Source organism: Oncorhynchus kisutch, linkage group LG22 (assembly GCF_002021735.2).
Source record: "Oncorhynchus kisutch isolate 150728-3 linkage group LG22, Okis_V2, whole genome shotgun sequence".
In the NCBI taxonomy this organism is placed as follows: Eukaryota; Metazoa; Chordata; class Actinopteri; order Salmoniformes; family Salmonidae; genus Oncorhynchus; species Oncorhynchus kisutch.
Window position 1 is genome coordinate 32,731,512 of NC_034195.2, and position 25,955 is coordinate 32,757,466.

The window sequence follows — 25,955 nt, forward strand, 5'->3', positions numbered from 1 at the left end:
CACACACACGCACACATTGTAATGAATTATGTTATAGACATGTTTACAAGGGTTGTAAATGTGTTTGGCTCAGAATCTACTCTCTAAGTCAGTGGAACATAAAATACTCTGCCAGCTACTGTATAACACTGACATGGAGGGAGGAGGGATATTTGTTTACAGAGGAGGGATATGTGTTTACAGAGGAGGGATATGTGTTTACAGAGGAGGGAGATATGTTTACAGAGGAGGGAGATGTGTTTACAAAGGAGGGAGATGTGTTTACAGAGGAGGGAGATGTGTTTACAAAGGAGGGAGATGTGTTTACAGAGGAGGGAGATGTGTTTACAAAGGAGGGAGATGTGTTTACAAAGGAGGGAGATGTGTTTACAGAGGAGGGAGATGTGTATACAAAGGAGGGAGATGTGTTTACAAAGGAGGGAGATGTGTTTACAGAGGAGGGAGATGTGTTTACAAAGGAGGGAGATGTGTTTACAGAGGAGGGAGATGTGTTTACGGAGGAGGGAGATGTGTTTACAAAGGAGGGAGATGTGTTTGTGTGTGTGTGTGTTCCATTCTCTTCCGTGGTGTAATGACAGAGCAGGAAATAACACACATATACACTGTAATTGCTTGTTATCCAATCCTAATGACACGCACACGCACACACATTCACACACACGTGCACACACACACACGCATACACACAAACACAAATACAGAAATACACACACACACTTCAGCTTTTATGAGCTGAGAGGGCAGAGCAGGTGCCACACAGTGTGTGTGTGAGAGACAGAGAGCTGAGTTGTTTCTTGTTTATACCGTATGTGTCTAAAGTGCTGGGCTGTCATGTTGTCCACTCTAAACACTTCACCGTCCCTCGTCAGCCCCTGTCCCCATGGCCACGCATAGACTCGGGTGATAGGTCACTGTCAGGGCCCCTGCAGCAGACAGGGCTGATGGGTGGAGAGTGATGGATGAAGTTTACCTCTCCTCCTCCCTCCATCCTCCTCCTCCTGTTCCTCCTCATACTTAGGAGGGGGTAACAATGAGGGGGAGGAGAGAGGGAGAAGAGGGGAGTGGAGGTATGAGAGGGAGGGGGTAGACAGAAAGGGGGAGTAGGAGAAAGGGGGAGAGAAAGCGAGAGTAGGAGGGGTATAGAGAGGATAGAGATAGAAAGGAGAGGAAGAAAGATAAGGGAGGGGGACAGAATGAGGGAATCACGTGACAGTGTAGCAGCTGCACAACTGAGAGGGCTGTTCCTGGAGGAGAGAGAGAACGACAGAGAGAGAGAGAGAGAGAGTGAAAGAACAAGAGAGAGTGGGGCGAGAGAGAAGAAATGAGAGGGAGAGAGAGGGAACTTGAAGAGGAGTGAGCGAGTGTGAAAGGGAAAAAGAGCGTGAGGAAGAGAGAAAAGATAATGCAAGCAGGAAGAACACGGAGCCAGCCGGTGAGTGTGTTTGTTTGTTGTATGTCAGTTTGTATGTGTGCATGGTGTGTGCGTGTGCGTGTGTGCATGGTGTGTGTGTGTGCGTGTGTGCATGGTGTGTGTGTGGTGAGCATGTGTATCAGTGTGTATGTGTTTGTATGAGAGAAAAAGAGACACACTGAGTGAGAGAGAGAAAGATAAATGAGCCAAAGAGAACATGGAAGGGAAATATGTGTGTTAGAGAGTGTGCATGTTTGTTTTGCTAAATAAGCATGTGAGTGAAACAGAGATAAACAGAGAGAGAGGTGAGAGAGAGGAGGGTAAAGGAGGGGGATAGAAGAGAGATAGAAGAGGGTACAGGAGGGAGAGAGAAAGAGAGAGGAGAGAGAGGATATGACGATGTCTCAACAAACAGGCAGCCGTAAGGATCAGAGCCTTTGCTGTGTGAGTGTGTGTGTGTGTGTGTGTGTGTGTGTGTGTGTGTGCCTAGGTGGGGGTGGGGCAGTATATAGCTGTATGTGGGTCACTGGGAGGGCAGTGGGGGAACACAAATTATGTTAGAATTGTGCGTGTGTGTGTGTTTGTTAGAATTTGTGTGTGTGTGTGTCATGGCTCTGACAGACTAACCCGACCTCTGACCTGATACTTCACCTCAGTGTCTGCTCTTTCCCCCTCTCAGAGCTAACACACACACACACACACACACACAGACTCTCAGTAGCTCCCTCGCTTTCTCTTTCCCACACACACATTGTTGTATTACGATAGAGAAGAAATATTCTTCTCCCTTTCCTTTCTTTCACTACCCTCCTGTCCCTCATTTAACTTTTTTGTCCACCCTTCCATCCTCTCTATCTCTCCAGGTATGAGCCATTAGTCAAAGTTGCGGTCATTAGGAATGATCTCCATGCCAACTCGCACCACGGCCACGGTCAGCCCTCTCACCCCACTAGCCAATGGGAGTGCGGCTGCTCAGTCTGCTCACTCTGGATTCGCTGCCGCCCTCCGTCAATTGGCCAAACAGGCTGAAGATCCCAGAGGTGAGCACTGTGACCCCGCCTCTCTCGTCTTACCTCAGGAAATCAATAACATCTATTCTATTCACACCCAAAATCCATCCATCATCTACAGTCTCCTCCCTCCTACCCGCTCACTCTTCCCCTCTTTCCTTTACATCGATCTGACATCAGATTCATGTCCAACCGTGCTGCTATTGTGTGTTTGTGTGTGTGTGTGCATGTGTAGGTGTGTGTTTGTGTGTTAGCTCCTAATGGAGGTAATTACCCACAATTACACTCTCCCTCTCTCCCTCTCTTTCCTTCTCTCTCACTGCTTCTCACTGTATCTCTCACACTCTCTCCTTATACTCTCTCCCTTATACTATCCCACTCTCTTCCATTTGTTTTTCAGGCATCACTCTACCCTGCCATCTCGCTCCACCCTCATTCCTCTCGGATGAGCCCCATTAGCTGCTTTTGTGTGTGTTGATTAGTGTTATGTCTCGTTTTTACAGTAATGGCTTCCTGATGGCCTTTCTACCTTGCTATTCCTCTCTCTTTCTCTCTTGTGCGCTCTCTATCTATTCAACTCTCTCTGTCGCTCTCTCTTGTTCTATCCATCCATCCCTCCCCTAGGTTCTTCTCCCAGTAGTGAGTCTTCAGTCTCCTCTCCAGCCACCTGTCTCAGTAATTCAGTCACCACTCCTAAGAGGGGGTTGTCAGGGCCACTCCAGACCTCAAGTGGGGTAGACAGCCTTCCCTCCACCCCTCCTGGAGTCACCATCACCCCAACTCACAGCAAGACCAGCAACATTCTCTGGATAGGAGAAGGGCACCAGGTAAGAAGAAACGGTCCCGCTTTATTTGAAGTGCATCTTATGAAGGCTTTATAAAGCACTGCATAGATGCTTCACACATAATCTATAACTGTATATCATGCTCTATAAAGATTCATAATGTGGCAGAACTGTGTGACATAACCATCCATTTAGTTGTTCACATTTATTGATCCTTTATAAAGAATCAAATACGTTTATAGATGATTTGTCACCCATTTATGTGTTTTGTATTTGTTTTTATTATGGATCCCCATTAGGTGCTTCCAAGGCAGCAGCTACTCTTCATGGGGTCCAGCAAAATTAAGGCAGTTTATACCATTTAAAAAAAGAAACATTACAATACATTCACAGATTTCACATATGTCTGTTCTGGACTTGGGGACTGTGAAAAGACCTCTGGTGGCATGACTTGTGGGGTATGCATGGGTCCGAGCTGTGCGCCAGTAGTTCAAAGAGACAGCGCAGTGTAATACAACATGTCAATATCTCTCATAAATACAAGTAATGATGAAGTCAATCTCTCCTCCACTTTGAGCCAGGAGAGATTGATATGCATATTATTAATATTAGCTCTCTGTGTACATCCAAGGGCCAGCTGTGCTGCCCTGTTCTGAGCCAATTGCAAGTACTTTTTTTGTGGCAACTGACCACATGAGTGAACAGTATTCCAGGTGCGACAAAATTAGGGCCTGTAGGACCTGCCTTGCTGATAGTGCTGTTAAGAAGGGAGAGCTTTGATATGGACAGACTTCTCCCCATCTTAGCTACTGTTGTATCAATATGTTTTGACCATGACAGTTTACAATCCAGGGTTACTCCAAGCAGTTTAGTCACCTCAACTTGCTCAATTTCCACATTATTCATTACACAATTTAGTTGCGGTTTAGGGTTTAGTGAAGGATTTGTCCCAAATACAATGCTTTAAGTTTTGGAAATATTTAGGACCAACTTATTCCTTGCCACCCACTCTGAAACTAACTGCAGCTCTTTAAGTGTTGCAGTCATTTCAGTCACTGTATTTGCTGACGTATATAGTGTTGAGTCATCCACATGCATAGACACACTGGCTTTAAAATAACATCAAATTGACCATAAATACAGTGTAGACGTTGTTAATGTTGTAAATGACTTGTAGCTGGAAACGGCAGATTTTTTATGGAATATCTACATAGGCGTACAGAGGCCCATTATCAGCAACCATCACTCCTGTGTTCCAATGGCACGTTGTGTTGGAGATAATTGCAAAAGGGTTTTCTAAAGATCAATTATCCTTTTAAAATGATAAACTTGGATTATCTAACACAACGTGCCATTGGAACACAGGAGTGATGGTTGCTTACAATACATAATCGATAATATTTCAACCGGACGGTAGCTTTTTCAATAGGAGAGAGAGAGAAAAGGTCTGCTCCAAGCTGCTCGCACATGCAAAACTCAGCTATCCACTGACGCGATGTGATCATTCTCGCTCATTTTTCAGAATAAAAGCCTGAAACGATGTCTAAAGACTGTTCACACCATGTGGAAGCCATAGGGAAAGGAATCTGGTTGATATCCCTTTAAATGGAGGGTAGGCATGCAATGGAACAGAGAGGTTTCAAAAGAACAGCACTTCCTGGTTGGATTTTCCTCAGGTTTTCAACTGCAATATCAGTTCTGTTGTACCCACAGACAACATTTTGACAGTTTTGGAAACTTTAGAGTGTTTTCTATCCGAATCTGACAATTGTATGCATATTCTAGCTTCTGGGCCTGAGAAATAGGCAGTTTCATTTGGGCACGTTTTTCATCCAAACACTGCCCCCCAAACCCGGACAACGCTGGGCCATTTGTGCACCGCCCTATCGGACTCCCAATCACGGCCGGTTGTGATACAGCCTGGATTCGAACCACGGTTTCTGTAGTGACACCTCAAGCACTGAGATGCAGTGCCTTAGACTGCACTGAAGTCTAACTAAACAGCCCCCACAATCTTTTTATGAATGAGCCATCTGATTCAATGAATGATGGAGCTGAGTTTGCCTTTTTTCCCAAAATGTAATTGAAGGAGCTCCAAAGCTTTTCACGATCATTCTTTATGTCATTTATATTTGTTTCATAGTGTAGTTTCTTCTTCTTTTTATTCAGTTTAGTCACGTTTTCTCAATTTGCAATACAGACTTATTTGCCATTCCTTTTGCCTCCTTCCTCTTAACCATACAATTCCTCTTCAATCCACGGGGATTTAACAGTTTTTACAGTCATGTTCTTAATGGATGCTTGCTTATTAGTAACTGGGATAAACAATTTCATAAATGTGTCAAGTGCAACGTCTGTTTGCTCCGCATTACACACCACGGCCCAACACATATTCTTTACATCAACAACATAGGAATCACTACAAAACGTATTGTATGACCTCTCATACACTATATTAGGCCCAGCCTTTGTAACTTTGGTTTTCCTAGATATGGCTACTACATTGTGATCACTACATCCTATGGATCTGGATACTGCTTTGAAGCAAATTTCTGCAGCATTAGTAAAGATGTGATCAATACATGTTGATGATTTAATTCCTGTTCTGTTTGTAGCTACCCTGGTAGGTTGACTGAGGTTGCAGGCACTGGTTACAGTTTGCAGCTTTTTCTTGAGTGGGCAGCTTGATAAAAGCCAGTCAATATTTAAATCACCCAGAAAATATACCTCTCTGTTGATATCACATACATTATCAAGCATTTCACACATGTTATCCAGATACTGACTGTTAGCAATTGGTGGTCTATAGCAGCTTCCCAACAGAAAGAGCTTTAGGTGAGGCAGATGAAACTGTAACCATATTGCTTCAATAGTATTGTGGCTCTGAATATAAACAGCAACACCTCCACCGTTGGCATTTCTATATTTTCTGTAAATGTTATAACCTTGTATTGCTACCACTGTATCATCAAAGGTATTATCTAAGTGAGTTTCAGAGTCAGAATATGAATGTCATCTGTTACAAGCAAATTATTGATTTCAGGAACCTTGTTTCTTAAGCTACATATGTTAACATGGGCTATTTTTAGCACTTTTCTTCTGGGATGCTTGCTTGTTTTCAATGCTTTACAGAAGTAGATATGCTCATGTTATGTATGTTAGTGCAGTTTGAGCTGCACACAGTGGACTTGCTCCTAGGGCACACCGCCTCAGTGCTAACAGTATAAATCTAGTTCATAGGCACATGATTGCTGCATACAATATCTGTAGGATCAGTAGAGGCATTCAGTGCAGTTAACGGGACATAAATTAGGTTACTTATATTGTGTCTACTGACACCCCTGGTGTAATGTACAATTGCTGAAGCATTATGACAACTCTGCGTCACAAGGATTAGCTGAGCTGGACTTGAGACATTGATAAGTCATTGTCTCAACGCAGCCTTATAATGCTGTGAAAGGATCCAGGAACCCAAATGATTTGTGTGGATCCCATCCTCCTTATAAAACGTGTTTTGTTTCCAAAAGGTATCGACATTGTCAACAAAAGTTACACGTTGAGCTGCAATAATCAAGTGACATCCTTTGACTCTGCTATCAGATAGGGGAGCTCCAGGCAACACTGGCCAGTCGGATAACGACAAGGCGGAGATGCATCCAGTAAGCGCGAACTGCGTCCAGCCACCGGCGGAGAAAATGTAAACATTCCACTCTGAGTGTTCCCCAGTTTCTTACGTAGGCTGGTGACCTGCGTGATTAAGGAAGCCACCTCAAGACTATAATCCTGGGCAAGCAAACAATTGCCACATTGGAACGCTGAGTGATCCGGTTTGCTCCAGAACAAAGCAGACACAGCTCTGGGACTGTTCATGTATTTCTCCAGACAAAGAGGGCCCCATTGCAAAACTCATCTGGTACCAACTTCGTTCGCCTGATGGCTAGAAGCTTAACGTCTCAGTCAAGCAGGCTTCAACCTGTCTGTTAAGCGGAATACCAAGAAATAGCGGTCCTAGCTGTTAAAAGCTAACCGTGTAGCGGAATCCACACAAAAACAAGTTCGGTATTTGTATTTAATGAATAGCGGTTTTGTTTTAATAAAAATGAGTGTTTCCAGGATACAGTGTTCCGCTGCACACTTTATGTAGTGCTTATGGAGCCTATATGAATGCTTCATGAAGCCTTCAGAAGATGCACTTAAAATAATGTGGGAGGGAGAGAGAGAGTGAGTCACCCAGTGGACCCATACTGGAAAGAAAAGTGGTAGCTGTAAACACTGTCTCCTATGTTGTTGTGTGTGTGTGCGGTATGCTGTGAATAGTGAGCTTTGTGTGCATTTTCTTGTGTCCCTTGTGTCCCAAGAGCCCTGTGTGTATTTGTGTTTGTATTTAAGATGGAGTGAGGAACTAGGCCCTCTAAACAATCCAGGGGTTAGCCCCCCGAGCAGCCTTTCTCCCCCTCACAAAGAGCAGTCTGTCTGGCTCGGCCTCCTACCCTAGGGTTCCTATTCAGATAGGGGGTAGTGGAAGAGAGAAATAGAGAGCAAGGAGAGAGAGGGTTAAAGAGAGGAAGAGGAAGGAAGAGGCAGGGAAATGGACAGAGTGTGGTAGAAAGAGAGAAAGAGAGAGGGGGGGTATAATCAGAGGGAGTTGTATGAAGGAAGTTAAAGTGGAACTGACAGCATTTTAGCAACATTAAATCTTTGTAAAAATCTGTTCATATACATCCCCAGGAATAATATTTTTATTTTTTTAAACATTTTCTGACAAGCGAGCACTTAGATATGGTCATTTCCACGTTTTCAAAATTCTTAGTGTACGTAATTTCCAAACATTCTAAGGCATTTGTGAACATTCCAAACATTCTAAGGCATCTAGCCATATAGAGTGGGAAAGCTGTGCGTTTGGACAATTAATAGACACTGCAGCAAATAAAACCTAATAAAAACATCGGTCTCGTCTTGGACCGGAGTCTTTGCAGACCGGTGCACAATAGCCAATCAGAGCTACAGTAGGCCTTTATGCCAACAAGCCATTTGCCACATGGACCTGCCATCATTCACTTTGAACTGGACTGTGTGTTTACAGGCAGATGCAACAGCGCAAAATTAGATCATTAGAACGCATTCTCCAAAAGCCATATATTACACCTGAAAGCATTTCTACAAATAAGTAAATACCACGGGAGCCCTCTTATATTTGGGAACATTACAGTCCTATTGATCAAACAACCATGAAAAGGTAGGCTCTCTCTCCCTCAGTTATGCACATCAACAACAACAAGATCAACAACTAATGCTAGCCAGAGCAAGATGAGCTCAAATCTAACCAAGGAACATTAGATAAACCCTCTCAAACTTTTTAATCTAGTTGCCCGTCATAAGTACACTCATAAACGATGGGGAATGTAGCCTACTCGTCCTTATGCTGCTTGCTTGCCAATGCATTCATTCTTGTCCCAACCAATCACCCAAGCTAACTGGCTAAAGTTGGCTAGCTTGCTAGCAAGTTACTTCCAGACACAAATGAGAGAACACCTCACTCTGACCATTTTACTCACCATAGCAGAGCTGGTAAGGCTGTTTACATGTTATCTAGAGCGTTCTTGACTAACTATTTGTTGTTTTTTGGCTAGGTTTACTGACACCGGTCATACAGTTGAAGTCGGAAGTTTACATACACTCAGGTTGGAGTCATTAAAACTTGCTTTTCAGTGCCTCTTTGCTTGACATCATGGGAAAATCAAAAGAAATAGGCCAAGATCTCAGAAAACAAATAGTGGACCTTCATGTCTGGTTTATCCTTGGGAGAAATTTCCAAATGCCTGAAGGTACCACATTCATCTGTACAAACAATAGTACGCAAGTATAAACACCATGGGACCACGCAGCCACCATACAGCTCAGGAATGAGATGCGTTCTGCCTCCTAGAGATGAACGTACTTTGGTGAGAAAAGTACAAATCAATCCCAGAACAACAGCAAAAGACCTTGTGAAAATGCTGGAGGAAACAGGTACAAAAGTATCTACATCCACAGTAAAATGAGTCCTATATCGACATAACCTGAAAGGCCGCTCAGCAAGGAAGAAGCCACTGCTCCAAAACTGCCATAAAAAAGCTAGACTAAGGTTTGCAACTGCACATGGGGACAAATATCGTACTTTTTTGAGAAATGCCCTCTGGTCTGATGAAACAAAAACAAAACTGTTTGGCCATAATGACCATCATTACTTTTGGAGGAAAAAGGGGGAAGCTTGCAAGTCGAAGAACACCATCCCGACAGTGAAGCATGGGGGTGGCAGCATCATGTTGTGGTGATGCTTTGCTGCAGGAGGGACTGGTGCACTTCACAAAATAGATGGCATCATGAGAAAGGAAAATTATGTGGATATATTAAAGCTACATCTCAAGACATCAGTCAGAAAGTGTTAAAGCTTGGTCACAAATGTGTCTTCCAAATGGACAATGACCCCAAGTTTTGAACCAAAGTTTTGGCAAAATGGCTTAAGTCAAGGTATTGGAGTGGCCATCACAAAGCCCTGACCTCAATCCTATAGAAAATTTGTGGGCAGAACTGAAAAAGCGTGTGCGAGCAAGGAGGCCTAGAAACCTGACTCAGTTACATCAGCTCTGTCAGGAGTAATGGGCCAAAATTGCTTGTTGAAGGCTACCCGAAACGTTTGACCCAAGTTAAACCATTTAAAGGCAATGCTACCAAATACTAATTGAGTGTATGTAAACTTATGACCCACTGGGAATGTGATGAAAGAAATTAAATTTGAAATAAATCATTCTCTCTACTATTATTTGGACAGGGTAGCCTAGTGGTTAGAGCGTTGGACTAGTAACTGGAAGGTTGCAAGTTCAAACCCCCGAGCTGACAAGGTACAAATCTGTCGTTCTGCCCCTGAACAGGCAGTTAACCCACTGTTCCAAGGCCGTCATTGAAAATAAGAATTTGTTCTTAACTGACTTGCCTAGTTAAATAAAGGTAAAAAATCGAATACAAAATTCACATTCTTAAAATATAGTGGTGATCGCAACTGACCCAAGACAGGGACTTTTTACTAGGATTAAATGTCAGGAATTGTGAAAAAACTGAGTTTAAATGTATTTGGCTAAGGTGTATGTAAACTTCTGACTTCAACTGTATCTAGCAGGTATTGCAAGTTCATAAATTCATCAGTTATTCTGCACTCTCAGATGAGAGTGCTCTGAAATCGGAGTAGATAGCCAGAGTGAATTTGCAAATGCAAGAGATATGCTAACTGGATAACAGTCATTCAAGTTCTTGCTAGCTAACCAAATGACACCTGCATCTCTAGCTGTCTATAGCCACCAAAAAACAATATGAGGGGAAAAAGTCAGTCACTCACCCACTCCTACAATGACATGACATGACATGACGTCCTCCTAGCAGCTAGCTATCTGACTAACATGAGGCTCAGTGTTTTTAGCTTGCTACATAATTAGATATGCTAGTCTATTAGCCATGTTATGACTGACTTGTGATCATTGCTCTTGCTAGTTTGATTGTATTGACATTCCCAGCATTAGTTACATTCTTCAGTTTTTGTCCAAAGTATTGAGTCATTGAAACTGAAACAGTGCATCCGAATGGAGGCAGCAAACAATGTATCAGGCCAGCTGTGATTTACAACCTGATAGCAATATGTTTTGGAGTACCAAGAAATGTAGTCCCTCCGATGTCGAAATCTCGTCCCTCCGATGAGAAATGGGGACAAGGTCTTCCAGCTGACTCATGCACCAATTAATGTTTTTACTATGACCAGAGAAAGTGAAATATTCATAGATATTAAAAATACACAAGCTGCTAATAACACAAGCTTATGGGAACACTTTGCCATAGTAATTCATTGCAGCTGCGGTGCTGGTTGTAGTGTGAGTGGAAGGAGGGAGAACATACATTTTATGGCTTATTAAAGTGTTGAACGAAGTGTTGACAGTGCTGAACAACAACTTAATCATGAACTTCCTCGTAAAAACAGCATCTCTTTGCTGTATTCATTGAGTCTCTCTAGTCATGGTTTTAAACGTTTAGAAATCTCACAGTATCAACTTTGCTGTGCGTTCAAGTTTTTTTTACACCAATGTTTGGTGATCGACTAGGAATGACTTGGATTGCGATCGACCAGTTGGTGACCACTGCTTAACAACCACAGCTTAAGCCTAGTCATTAGCACTGGGAGCTAATATTTCCTCAGCAAGGTTACTCATGTGTGGGAGTAGTTTGGTAGAGTGAGTGAGTGTGTGGTTGTTTATACTTGATGGGGAGAGAGGTAGACAGCAGAGAAAGATGAAGGGGGTAGTAGAGGAGGAGTTTTAGGGGTTGCCTCCTGCCCTGATCTTAACTTGCTCTGACATATCAGAAGCACTTCTCCACCCGGGTGGGCTTTTAGCTTGCAGCTGAGAGGTCATCTCCCCTCCCTTTCATCTATTTCATCCTCATCCTCCCTCTCTCTTACTCTCCCCCTCTCCCTCCTTCCCCCTGCTCCATTTCCCCTCCCCTTCTTCCACTTTCCACTACCTTCTCCCTCCCACCCCCTCTCGCTCCGCCCCCTCTCCCTTTGCTCCCCTCTTCCTCCGTTCCCCTCTGTCTTCGTCACCCTCTCCCTCCACTCTCCTCACCCTCTGCCCCCCTCTCCCTCCATTCCCTTCTCCCTTGTCCCCCAATCCCTCCGTTCCCCTCTCCCTCCATTCCCTTCTCCCTTGTCCCCCACTCCCTCCGTTCCCCTCTCCCTCCATTCCCTTCTCCCTTGTCCCCCACTCCCTCCGTTCCCCTCTCCCTCCATTCCCTTCTCCCTTGTCCCCCACTCCCTCCGTTCCCCTCTCCCTCCATTCCCTTCTCCCTTGTCCCCCACTCCCTCCGTTCCTCTCTCCCTCCATTCCCTTCTCCCTTGTCCCCCACTCCCTCCGTTCCCCTCTCCCTCCATTCCCTTCTCCCTTGTCCCCCACTCCCTCCGTTCCCCTCTCCCTCCATTCCCTTCTCCCTTGTCCCCCACTCCCTCCGTTCAACTCTCCCTCCATTCCCTTCTCCCTTGTCCCCCACCCACTCCCTCCGTTCCCCTCTCTATCCATTCCCTTCTCCCTTTTCCCCCACCCACTCCCTCTGTTCCCCTCTCCCTCCATTCCCTTCTCCCTTCTCCCTTGTCCCCCACCCACTCCCTCTGCCCCCCTCTCCCTCCATTCCCTTCTCCCTTGTCCCCCACCCACTCCCTCTGCCCCCCTCTCCCTCCATTCCCTTCTCCCTTGTCCCCCACTCCTTCCGTTCCCCTCTCCCTCCTTTCCCTTCTCCCTTGTCCCCCACTCCCTCCGTTCCCCTCTCCCTCCTTTCCCTTCTCCCTTGTTCCCCACTCCCTCCGTTCCCCTCTCCCTCCTTTCCCTCCTTTCCCTTCTCCCTTGTCCCCCACTCCCTCCGTTCCCATTTCCCTCCTTTCCCTTCTCCCTTGTTCCCCACTCCCTCCGTTCCCCTCTCCCTCCTTTCCCTTCTCCCTTGTCCCCCACTCCCTCCGTTCCTCTCTCCCTCCTTTCCCTTCTCTCCCTTGTCCCCCACTCCCTCCGTTCCCCTTTCCCTCCTTTCCCTTCTCCCTTGTCCCCCACTCCCTCCGTTCCCCTCTCCCTCCATTCCTCTCTCCTTCCCTGCCTCAAGCTCATAGAGCTATTAACATGAGAGTCTCTTGCTGTGACCTAGAAGAAGGTGATGTGTGCGCGCAGGCGAGTGTGTGTGTGTAGGGGACAGACATGACAGGGGTGTCAGAGTAGTGATGAGAGCATTGCTGGCAGGGGATTCAGTGATGCGTGTTCCAAACAGAGTGGGGGTTTGGAGTAGCTACATTGATAGCCAATGACAGTGTTAACATGCTATGGTTAGCTCAACATTAAGGGACAAATCCTGACATGAAAATAGTTTCACATGTTATGAGTGAGAGATTTTTTTTTTGCTTAACAAACATGATCTATTTCCGTCTCTCTCTTCTTCTCCCTCCCTCTCCCTCTCTCTGTCAGGCTGAGTCAGGTGTTTGTGGAGTGAGTAGGGAGAGTGTTGGGTCTGAGCTCAGCCCTACCCAGGAGAAAGGAGGTTATCCTGTCCCCTCTCATCACGTCTTGGCTCACCCCTCTTACCCCTTCAGCCTCACCCCCAGCTCTGTCATGCAGGACCGGCGACTACAGGGCCTTAGGTGAATCACTCCTGTCTATACACACACATACAAATACACCACACACATGTACACAGACACACACCACAAACACACACACACACACACAAACCCATCAACAGTGCAACGGATAAGTCTCTCTTGCTTCAACCACATATGCACTATCCTCCGTTCACCCCAAAACAGCAGACCCAAATTTGCAATCTAATCCCCAACTCCTCCCCCTCCTGTAGTCTACCTGGTCAGGTACACCCTGCAGTTCCCTCGGGGACGGTCCCAGAGGAGTACCTGAGAGGACTCCGCCCCTTTGCTACCTCAGACGACCTCCGCCTACCCTCGCTGCACCTGGGGCTTGACCCCGTCACCGCTGCCCATGTTACTGCTGCTGCTGCCTACTACCACCCTGCCTATCTCCACCACCTACACAGGTCAGTCTATAGACCACCCTGCCTATCTCCACCACCTACACAGGTCAGTCTATAGACCACCCTGCCTATCTCCACCACCTACACAGGTCAGTCTATAGACCACCCTGCCTACCTCCACCACCTACACAGGTCAGTCTATAGACCACCCTGCCTACCTCCACCACCTACACAGGTCAGTCTATAGACCACCCTGCCTATCTCCACCACCTGCACAGGTCAGTCTATAGACCACCCTGCCTACCTCTACCACCTACACAGGTCAGTCTCTAGACTCCCCTGCCTTCCTCCACCACCTACCCAGGTCAGTCTATAGACCACCCTACCTACCTCAGTCTGACTCTATAGAATCAGTGTTCTACAGATGAGACAGAGACACAGAGAGACAGGCAACCAGACTAGAAGACAAAGAGACAGACAGGGACACAGAGAGACAGACAGGGAGACAGAGGTTTGAAGCAGCCTTTGTGTTTGTGTGTCCCGGGTTGGGATGTATAAATGGCGACTGAACCCCAAAATGTGCCAAAGGTTGAAATGAATTGCTCCCTCTCTCTTTGCCTCTCCTGCCATTCCTTTTCCCCTCATCTCTCTCTCTGTGTGTTCCAGGATGGAGGAGTCTCTGTGTCTGTCTGCACTGCGCTCTCAGTTCTACTCTGTACCAGCAGGCAGAGCCTTCTCTACCCTCCACCCCTCTGCCCTCCACATGCACGTGCCTGGGGCACGCTACCCTGGGGAGCTCAGCCACACACACAGCGCAATAGCTGAGAGGTAACACACACACTTATAATGCACACACCTGCACCTGCTCTGAGGGCTGCTACCTTTGGAAGCTGAACAATCCCTCTGGCTGAGAGGTGTTACACTCATACATGCACACACACTTTGTAATCTCTCTGCAGGAAAGGCACAGGTTGCTGACTGTGTTAAATTTTGCTACCATATACACATCACACACACCAATACACACATCGGTGTCTGTGTGTGTTTATATCCTGTGGTTACCTATTAATTGTTCATCTTCTCTTGCTCACTCATGCTGTCTTAATGCTCTGTGTGTGTGTGTGCGCGCCTGCAAGCGTGGGCATGTGTGTGCATAGGTGTGTGTGTTTAACAGTGTGTGGTTAATCTGCCCCATGTTGAGTGTTGCATCTCTCGTCATCTCTCCCATGTGTCTGTGGTGTGTGGATGTGTGTGTATCTTTTAACCTCCCCACAGACTACAGATGGAGGAAGACCTTCGCCAACGAGAGAAACAGAGGGAGCTTGAGCTGGAACGGGAGAGAGAGAGGGAGCGGGACAGAGAGAGAGAAAGGGAGCGAGAAAGGCAGAGGGAGAGAGAGAGGGAGAGGGAGATGGTGAAAGCGGTGGGGACTCAGTACCTTGCTGGACTGAAGGCTCTCACGGCTCCGCCGGAGGACAGGGTCAGACCTGGGGAGAGGCTGACACCCAAAAGGCTGGGTGCGGTGTACATACACACACACACACATACACATTCACACACATATACAGTAAAGATTAAATACACACACTGATTGGTTGATTTCCCGTTAATTAAGCACCAGATATTTCTCTTGAAAGTAGAGACAGGTCACCATCCATATCATGCATTATAAAGTGCATAATGTAGTGTTTAATTATAATACTTCATCTCTTTTCTCCAGGTAAGCCCACCCTCCCTGCCCTCCCAGTCCCTAAACCTCTACAACCAGACCTCCAGTCCTCCAGGGGGTCAGCCTCTCACCCCATTCCCACCCTGGTGCCCTCTCAGATTGGGAACGCACACACTGCCTCAGCCTCTACAGGGGGGCTCCATGGAACACTGGCCTCTGCAATGAAGCTCCAACAGGCCAATGGGGAGAAGCTCTGGTTGTCAAAGCAACGCCGGCAGGGGCAGGAGAGTGAGGCGTGGTCACCTGGGGAAGGGGTGGAGCCTAGGAGACACAGCTACAGGTGAGTGTCTAATCAGGCAGGGAACAAGCAGTTGAGAAATGCATAAGTTAATCAGTTTCCCCAGCAGGAACAGGATCCGGCACCTTTCAGTTTTGAAATATTTCGTTCCGGAACCCATTTTCTAGGATCCGTTACCTCTTGTGGTGTAAAGTACTTAAGTAAAAATACTTGAAAATTCTACTTAAGTAGTTTTTTTGGGTAGCTGTACTTTACTCTACTATTTATATTTTTGACCATTTTTACTTCTAGTTCACTACATTCCTAAATACAATTATGTACTTTTTACTCCATATATTTTCCGTGACACCCAAAAGTACTCTTTACATTTTGAATGCTTAGCAGTACAGGAAAATGGTCTAATTCGCTAACTTATCGAGAGAATATCACTGGTTATCCCTACTGCCTCTGATCTGGCGGACTCACTAAACACGTGCTTGGTTTGTAAATGGAGTCTGAGTGTTAGATTGTGCTCCTGGCTATCCGTAAATTAAAAGAAAAAAGGAAAATGGTGCCGTCTATTTGCTTATTATTTGAAATGATTCTTACATTTACTTTTGATACTTAAGTATTTTTAAAACCAAATACTTTTAGACTTTTACTCAAGTAGGATTTTACTAGGTGACTTCCACTTTTACTTGAGTCATTTTCTATGTAAAGTATCTTTTGTAAGTATGATAATTCGGTACTTTTTCCGCCACTGCTTATCACTGTTTGTAATGTAAAAATGTTAATAAAAACAATCAGAGTTCATTCAAGTTGCCTTGTCTGTAATTCTCCTGCCCCCTAAAAATGTCATGTGAATAGTGAATAGACCAACGAGTGGTCATTGCTGTGGTGAGAGAGAGCAGCTTGCCTGTAACTCTCACAGAACTAGAATGATATTCACTGTCTATGATCTCTCTCTGCTCTGATAAACATGAGCCTGGAACTCTCATCTCTCCAGCGTTGCACTTCATTATTTATTTCCTTATATAATCATAGCTGCGGGAAGCGTGCTGGAGGTGCCACAGCACTCCTATTGAATTGAAATACATTTGCCAAAGTTCTAGAATTACTGCTGTCGGTTCAGAAAGAAAGGGAATCATTCACAATACTACACCAGGAGTGGGCCTATGCCTATAGTTTAGCCACGGAGGAGAAATAGCAAATCTGTCAGTGAACAGCATCTAGCCAAAACAGGCCTTTTGCAATATTTCAAATACAATCGTTGGAAAGCATATGGCTCCTGCTGAAAAGAGAAGACTAATCTGTCTATAATCTACCAAAATATTTGATCAACTTCCAAATAGGCCTTTTAAGTGAACAGCACTGTTTTACAAAGTAAAACAAGAGAGAGATGAGCTTTTGGCCCAAGCGCATTGACCATCGCTGGTGAGTGAGCTGTGCGTCATTGGCTGAGTCAGTGAAACTGGAAAGCTTTTTTAGGACTATCACTTCCTCCTCATATTGTACACTTTGTGTCTCCACACAACTAGGCTTAGACTATTTTTATTGATCTGAGATTCTCAGTTTGTCAATGTCAAAGTAGCCTGTCATTTTGATCATTTGTGAGGTAATAAGAAAAGATTCTGCTAAAGTATCCAGTCATCATAAATGATGTGGAATTGTGTGAAATGTGTTTCTAAAAGACAACATTACCTAGACCCTAGGCTCCACATTTTTCCCCCATGTGTGCAACTTCTGCAAGCACCTCTACTCTACTGCTCTATGCCAGTACGCAAAAGCAATGATAATGCAAAATCAATGATAATGGAAAAGCAACGATAATGCAAAATCAACGATAATGGAAAAGCAATGATAATGCAAAAGCAACGATAATGCAAAAGCAATGATAATGCAAAAGCAATGATAATGCACGCAATGATTTATTATTATACAGGTGATTTTTTTTATCTGGCACTTCAGAGCCTTCCACATCACCCCCCCCTCTCGGGCTCACTTTTACAAATGAAACACTGATGTGCGTGCATTTATGCATGTATTAACATAAAACTGCAGTATCCTCCGAGTCAGTACTCGTTCTACTTTGCTTTTAGCTTGGCTGCATCATCAAGGTCAACTCTGATAAAACCAAGTGTGTTTGTGTGTGTTTGTGTGTGACTATATTGTTTTGCTTGTCTTCACAGGTCCAACGCCAGCCAGCGTGACCCAGGCAACAGAGAGTCTCAACCCCACGTAGGAGCCCCACCTCCACTCATCTCCCCCAAAGCTCACCCTCACCTCCTCCCCCACCCCCCTGTCCCTCCCACCACCCTCTGGAACCCTGCCTCTCTCACAGAGACCTCCCCAGACACTCGTCGCAGGTTTGACTCCCCAATTCCCCCCTCCCGCCCTCCTCCTGGTCTGACCAGAGCTGAGTGGCCCCCCAGCTGGGAGCGGGGGGAGGAGGGATGCAGGAGGATGGGGGAGGGCCCAGAGAGGTTCTCCTTCATCAGGGGACCCGTTCTGCAGATTTCTGGCCTCTGGAGCATGGCTGAGCTTGAAAGATCCACTCACAGTCTCCACCACCAACATAACCACCTCCACCAGCAGGGCTCACTGCTCCTGTCCTCCCCCAGCCCCAGCTCTGACCTGGGGGTCCAGCGCCCGTCCAGCTCCCCCTCTCCCTCCAGGGACCTCCAGAAGTCTGAGCGGCCAGGCCAGGAGCCTCAAAACCCAGTGGTGTACGATAAGATCCTTCAGCAGCAGCACAGGCTGGTCAGCAAGCTGGATCTGGAGGAGAGCAGGAGGAGAGAGGCCAGGGAGGGAGGTAAGACGAAAGGGGATGTAAGAGGGAGGGAGGGAGGTGAGGAGAGTGGACATTCAAGTGGGGATAAGACGAGATCTGGGTGGGCTTTAACAAAACTCTGGTCTGTCCCCCCCCAGGGTATTACTATGATCTAGATGAGTCGTATGATGAGAGTGATGAGGAGGAAGTGAGGGCCCACCTCAGAAGGGTTGCAGAGCAGCCCCCCCTAAAACTAGACACATCCTCAGAGGTAACTACCACACACATTAACAATTTTCAATTGTTCTTCTATTATATCGTTGTATGATTTAATTCTCTGTAATCTGTCTCTCTGTAGAAGGTGTGTTTTCTGCGCGTGTGTGGCCTGACCACGCTGGCCCATCGTGACCAGCTGTTTCATCAGAAGAGGAGGAAGAGGAGGAGGATGCTGAGAGAGCGCAGCATCTCCCCTCCTCCTGTACAAGGCAAGAGGAAGACCCCTTGTTCTACTGTGGCACCTGTTCCCCCCCTCAGCACCACTCTCACCCCTGAAGAGATGGACTGTTTCCCCCAACTGGAGGACAAGAAACACTTCCTCAACATGCTTAGCCTGTCCCATGTCACCAGCCAGCAGAGGAGAGGTAACATACAGTACACTAACCCCAGCACAGTACACCCTAGCTCTTATTCTCCAACCTCTATCCACTACAACCTAGTGTACTCTAATGCCCTATCCAAGGGGTATTAAAATCTTACCCTAGGAGTTCCGAAATACCTCTGTTTTTCTGTTCTACCTGATAGTTAATTGCACCAACCTGGTGTCTAAATCTCTCCCTGATTAGAGGAGAAGAATAAAAAAACTGTGGAACTGGCTTTGAGGTCCATATTTACATTTGAGGAATCTATCCCATTTTCACCCCTCCCCTTGCTCTCTTTTTCTATCTCTCTCTTGCTCTGTAGATAAGGAAAAGATGGAGGGGTTGCTGAAGGCTATAAAGCTAAAGAGTGTGACATTGGACACCATCAGATACAACCCATTACCCCTCTGTAGCAGCACTCCTGTTCTCTCAACTGGTAAGACGCACACACGCACTCATGCGTGCTTGTGCACACACACACACACACACACACACACACACACACACACACACACACACACACACACACACACACACACACACACACACACACACACACACACACACACACACACACACACACACACACAAAGGGTAACACCCATGAGATCCTTATACTGTGTTTATGTTTTCAGGTGACTACACACCTGACCTCCCAGCCTACAAGTCAAACGGACTAGACTACCCAGACTCCCCAAGCCGCTTGCCTCCCTACCCCCACCATCCCGACAACCTTCACACAGACCCACTAAACCCCCAACCCCCTCCACCCCGCCACCCCCCTCCCCTGGGACTCCACCCTGACAGGGCAGGACTGTGCGAACGTCACACTTCTAAGAGACTCCAGATTCTCCAGAACGGAGCGGGCCACCTTGGCCATCCTACTCAACTGAAGGTGCCCCTGACTGGGCAGAATGGGCAGAACAAGCCCTGGGAAAGATTCATCCGGGAGGACTTCGCCCAACACTTCCACCAGGCTGTGTTGCAGTCTACCCACAAGACACTGGGTAGCTCCATATGCGTTCCGGAGTCCAGTATAAAGTCTGAGCCCTCAGCGCCCTACAACATCCCCCCTCTGAAGAGACCAGACCCCCTCCACACACCTCCACACCCCACCAATGGGCATCATCCCTACCCTTCTCCACCCCACCATGACCCTGATGGCGTACGGGTTGAGCGCTCAGAGGAAGATGAGGAAGAGGATGAGGAAGAAACCCCTAGGAAGTGGAAGGGCATAGAGTCCGTCTTTGAGGCATATCAGGAGTATGTGGATGGTGAGTTAACCTTTCATCTACAAAAAGTTTTTAGTCAAATTTTCTTTCTCTTCCCCCAACACACAATTTCTCATCCTCCATCTATGCCCATCTCCCTATCTGTCTTCCTCCCTCTCCCTCTATGACCCCATATCTTCCCTTTACCCTCCTGTCGCTCTCTCTATTTCTCTCTTCCCCCTCTCTCTCAGAGCGGGGTATGGAGAGACAGGTTCTCCACAGTCAGTGCAGGAGGCTGGAGACTCAGAACTACACTCTCAGCCTGACAGCTGAACAACTCTCACACAGCATGGCGGTAAGAAACTCAGCTCCCATATCCACAAAGTGTCCACAAGGCTCCCATATCCACAAAGTGTCCACAAGGCTCCCATATCCACAAAGTGTCCACAAGGCTCCCAAATCCACAAAGTGTCCACAAGGCTCCCATATCCACAAAGTGTCCACAAGGCTCCCATATCCACAAAGCGTCCACAAGGCTCCCATATCCACAAAGTGTCCACAAGGCTCCCATATCCACAAAGTGTCCACAAGGCTCCCATATCCACAAAGTGTCCACAAGGCTCCCATATCCACAAAGTGTCCACAAGGCTCCCATATCCACAAAGTGTCCACAAGGCTCCCATATCCACAAAGTGTCCACAAGGCTCCCATATCCACAAAGTGTCCACAAAGCTCACATATCCACAAAGTGTCTCAGAGTAGGAGTACTGATCTAATCAAATCAAATGTTATTTGTCTCATGCTTTGTAAACGACAGGTGTAGACCAACAGTGAAATGTTTATTTATGGACACTTCCCAACAATGCAGAAATAAAAAAAGAGAAATAACAGAATAATAACACAAGGAATAAATACACAATGAGTAACGATAACATGGCTATATACACAGGGTACCAGTACTGAGTCGATGTGCAGGGGTACGAGGTAATTGAGGATGATTGGCTCCCCAGATCCTCAAAAAGTTATACAGCTGCGCCATCGAGAGCGTCCTGCCCGGTTTCATCACCGCCTGGTATGGCAACTGCTCGGCATCTGACTGTAAGGCGCTACAGAGGGTAGTGCAAATGGCCCAGTACATCACTGGGGCCAAGCTTCCTGCCATACAGGACCTATATACTAGGCGGTGTCAGAGGAAGGCCCAAAAAATTGTTAAAGACTCCAGTCACCCAAGTCATAGACTGTTCTCTCTGCTACTGCACGGCAAGTGGTACCGGAGGGCTAAGTCTAGGTCCAAAAGGCTCCTTAACAGCTTCTACCCCCAAGCCATAAGACTGCTGAACAGTTAATCAAATGGCCACCGGACTATTTACTTTGACCCCCCCGCCCCCCTTTATTTTTACACTGCTGCTACTCGCTGTTTATTATCTATGCACAGTCACTTTACCCCAACCTACATGTACAAATGATCTCGACATTGAGTCCGTACCGGTACCCTCTGTATATAGCCTCGTTATTGTTATTTTATTGTGTTACTTTTTATTTTATTTGGAATTTTTTTTAATGTAGTAAATATTTTCTTAACTCTATTTCTTGAACTGCATTGTTGGTTAAGGGCTTGTAAGTAAGCATTTCACAGTAAGGTCTACACCTGTTGTATTCGGCGCATGTGACAAATAACATTTGATTTGAGTGGAGATATGTACATATAGATAGGGATAAAGTGACTAGGCAACAGGATAAAAGGAAAGGTCAATGCAGATAGTTAAATAGTTAGCCAATAGCTACCCAGACTAACTATTCAGCAGTCTTGTGGCTTGGGGGAAGAAGCTGTTCAGAGTCCTGTTGGTTCCAGACATGCGGTAGCAGAGAGAACAATCTATGACTTGGGTAGCTGGAGTCTTTGACAATTTTTAGGGCCTTCCTCTGACACCGGCTGGTATAGAGGTCCTGGATGACTGGAAGCTGGGCTCCAGTGATGTACAGGGCCGTACACACTACCATCTGTCGTGCCTTGCGGTCGGATGCCAATCCTCAACTTTTTGAGGATCTAGGGTCTGTCCATACAATTTGATTTATTATGATCAAAAAGTAAAAAACTAAAGCTTGATCAGCACTCTGTCTGTCTGTCTGTCTGTCTGTCTGTCTGTCTGTCTGTCTGTCTGTCTGTCTGTCTGTCTGTCTGTCTGTCTGTCTGTCTGTCTGTCTGTCTGTCTGTCTGTCTGTCTGTCTGTCTGTCTGTCTGTCTGTGTCTGTGTCTGTCTGTGTCTGTCTGTCTGTCTGTCTGTCTGTCTGTCTGTCTGTCTGTCTGTCTGTTTGTGACTATATGTTTACACCAATGTGCTTTGTTCACCCCTACTCACTCTTTTAGTAAACACTCTCGCTCTTTATCTCTCTTGCTCCATTCCCTCTCTTTCTCTCTCTCTCTAGGAGCTGCTGAGTCAGAGACAGAGGGTGAGAGATGAGAGAGAGAGACTGCAGGCTCAGCTAGAGCACTTCAGGAAGTGTCTGACCCTTCCCAACGTGCACTGGGGCAAGGGGCAGCTCAAAGGTCACCTTCCCCGGTGACTCCCTACCCTGCTCCTGACAGATTGACAGAGACAGACAGACAGACTGACTGACCTCTGGAGAGAGGAAACTGGATTGGTTCCCAGTCAGAGGCAGAGATTGAAGAGAACTCTGGACTGGGAAGGAAGAGAGGATGGTAGAAAGGGGGGAGTGCCACACTCCTAGACTCTGTAGTGTGGTCAGACTCGAAGTCTAAAAGCTGGAGGTCGTAGCTACAGTGGGGAGAACAAGTATTTGATACACTGTCGATTTTGCAGGTTTTCCTACTTACAAAGCATGTAGAGCCAAAATCCCTGCTGTAGTGTGTGCAAACCTGGTCAAGAACTACAGGAAACGTATGATCTCTGTAATTGCAAACAAAGGTTTCTGTACCAAATATTAAGTTCTGCTTTTCTGATGTATCAAATACTTATGTCATGCAATAAAATGCTAATTAATTACTTAAAAATCATACAATGTGATTTTCCGGATTTTTGTTTTAGATTCCGTCGCTCACAGTTGAAGTGTACCTATGATAAAAATTACACATGCTTTGTAAGTAGGAAAACCTGCAAAATCGGCAGTGTATCAAATGCTTGTTCTCCCCACTGTACATAAGAGTATGGCATAATATTGGCACCCACTTTAACCAATTATAGAATTTGGGACAATAAAATGACGAGTATATCCTCCTTTTTTCCCTCCTTGATTTTGAAGGGTTTGGAAGCAACCAATAGCAAGCTCAAAAGGGAATGCACAACCAATAGCAAGCCAACCAACCACTGAACTGGAAGGACAAATCAGCCAAGATGCACTTAAAGACCTAGAAGAGCTACTAGGGATCATACTAGTGACATTGCTGTTAGAACTATCTAGAACAGTAAACACTGTGCTATAGAGATATTACTATTCTGTTTTTTTCCCCACTTGGGTTCATGGACTTGCAAAATCATAGTTGTAGAATATTTAAGACAGTGTTTCTATAAGAAAATAACTGGAGGTTGTGAAAATGTTTATATATATACATATATATACACACACTACCGGTAGGAGGTTTTAGAACGCCTACGCATTCAAGTTTTTTTTCTTCTTTTTTACTATTTTCTACATTGTAGAATAATAGTGAAGACATCAAAACTAGGAAATAACACATATGGAATCATGTAGTAACCCAAAAAAGTGTTAAACAAATCTAAATATATTTTATATTTGAGATTCTTCAAATAGCCACCCTTTGCCTTGATGACAGCTTTGCACACTCTTGGCATTCTGTCAACTAGCTTCACCTGGAATGCTTTTCCAACAGTCTTGAAAGCTCCCACATATGCTGAGCACTTGTTGGCTGCTTTTTCTTCACTCCGACTCATCCCAAACCATCTCCATTTGGTTGAGGTCAGGGGATTGTGGAGGCCAGGTCATCTGATGCAGCACTCTCCTTCTTGATAAAATAGCATTAACACAGCCTGGAGGTGTGTTTTGGGTCATTGTCCTGTTGAAAAACAAATGATAGTCCCACTAAGACCAAATCAGATGGGATGGCATATCGCTGCAGAATTCTGTGGTAGCCATGCTGGTTAATTGTGCATTGAATCCTAAATAAATCACAGACAGTGTCACCAGCAAAGCACCCCCACACCATAACACCTCCTCCTCCCTGCATTACAGTGGGAAATACACATGCTGAGATCATTCGTTCACCCACACTGCATCTCACAAAGACACAGCAGTTGGAACCAAAAATCTCCAATTTGCATTCATCAGACCAAAGGACAGATTTCCACCGGTCTAATGTCCATTGCTCGTGCTTCTTGGCCCAAGCAAGTCTCTTCTTCTTATTGGTGTCCTTTAGTAATGGTTTCTTTGCTACAATTCGACCATGAAGGCCTGATTCACACAGTCTCCTCTGAACAGTTGATGATGAGATGTGTCTGTTACTTGAACTCTGTGAAGCATTTATTTGGGCTGCAATTTCTGAGGCTGGTAACTCTGCAGCAGAGATAACTCTGGGTCTTCCATTCCTGTGGCGGTCCTCATGAGAGCCAGTTTCATCATAGCACTTGATGGTTTTTGGGACTGACTTGAAGAAACTTTAAAAGTTTTTGAAATGTTCCATATTGACTGACCTTCATGTCTTAAAGTAATGATAGACTGTCGATTCTCTTTGCTTATTTGAACTGTTCTTACCATAATATGGACTTCGTCTTTTACCCTCAAAACACCAGTCTCAACGTCAACAGTGAAGAGGCGACTCCGGGATGCTGGCCTTCTAGGCAGAGTTCCTCTGTCCAGTGTCCAGTGTTTTTTCTTTGCAACTCTGCCTAGAAGGCCAGCATGCCGAAGTCTGCTCTTCACTGTTAACACGGACTGGTGTTTTGCGGGTACTATTTAGTGAAGCTGCCAGTTGAGGACTTGTGAGACGTCTGTTTCTCAAACTAGACACTCTAATGTACTTGTCCTCGTGCTCAGTTGTGCACCGGCGTCTCCCACTCATCTTTCTATTCTGGTTAAAGCCAGTTTGCGCTGTTCTGTGAAGGGAGTAGTACACAGCGTTGAAAGAGATCTTCAGTTTATTGGCAATTTCTCGCATGGAATAGCCTTCATTTCTCAGAACAATAATAGACTGATTGGTTTTAGAAGAAAGTTCTTTGTTTCTGGCCTGTAATCGAACCCACAAATGTTGATGCTCCAGATACTCAACTAGTCTAAAGAATGCCAGTTTTATTGCTTCTTTAATCAGAAAAACAGTTTTCAGCTGTGCTAACATAATTACAAAATGGTTTTCTAATGATCAATTATCCTTTTTAAATGATACACTTGGATTAGCTAACACAACGTGCCATTGGAACACAGGAGTGGTCGTTGCTGATAATGGGCCTCTGTACACCTATGTAGATATTCCAATAAATCAGCCGTTTCCAGCTACAATAGTCATTTACAACATTAACAATGTCTACTCTGTATTTCTGATAAATATTTTGTTATTTTAAAGGACAAAAAATGTGCTTTTCATTCCAAAACAAGGACATTTCTAAGTGACCCCAAACATTTGAACGGTAGTGTGTATATATATATAAGGTTATATACTGTTACATTTTTTAAAA

General features: G+C 45.6%; 1 protein-coding gene across 1 annotated transcript; it reads left to right on the top strand.

Moving 5' to 3' along the window:
* The first annotated feature begins 1,210 nt into the window (after positions 1-1,210).
* Positions 1,211-24,006, top strand: LOC109866977 (genetic suppressor element 1-like). Its single transcript, XM_031801027.1, has 15 exons — positions 1,211-1,432; positions 2,275-2,451; positions 3,046-3,248; positions 13,229-13,401; positions 13,614-13,808; positions 14,412-14,573; positions 15,021-15,262; positions 15,466-15,754; positions 17,881-18,503; positions 18,620-18,732; positions 18,820-19,102; positions 19,422-19,535; positions 19,735-20,373; positions 20,562-20,665; positions 22,738-24,006. Exons 2-15 carry the CDS (start codon positions 2,310-2,312, stop codon positions 22,873-22,875), a joined length of 3,420 nt encoding a protein of 1,139 aa, XP_031656887.1. The 5' UTR covers positions 1,211-1,432; positions 2,275-2,309; the 3' UTR covers positions 22,876-24,006.
* Positions 24,007-25,955: the final 1,949 nt, after the last annotated feature.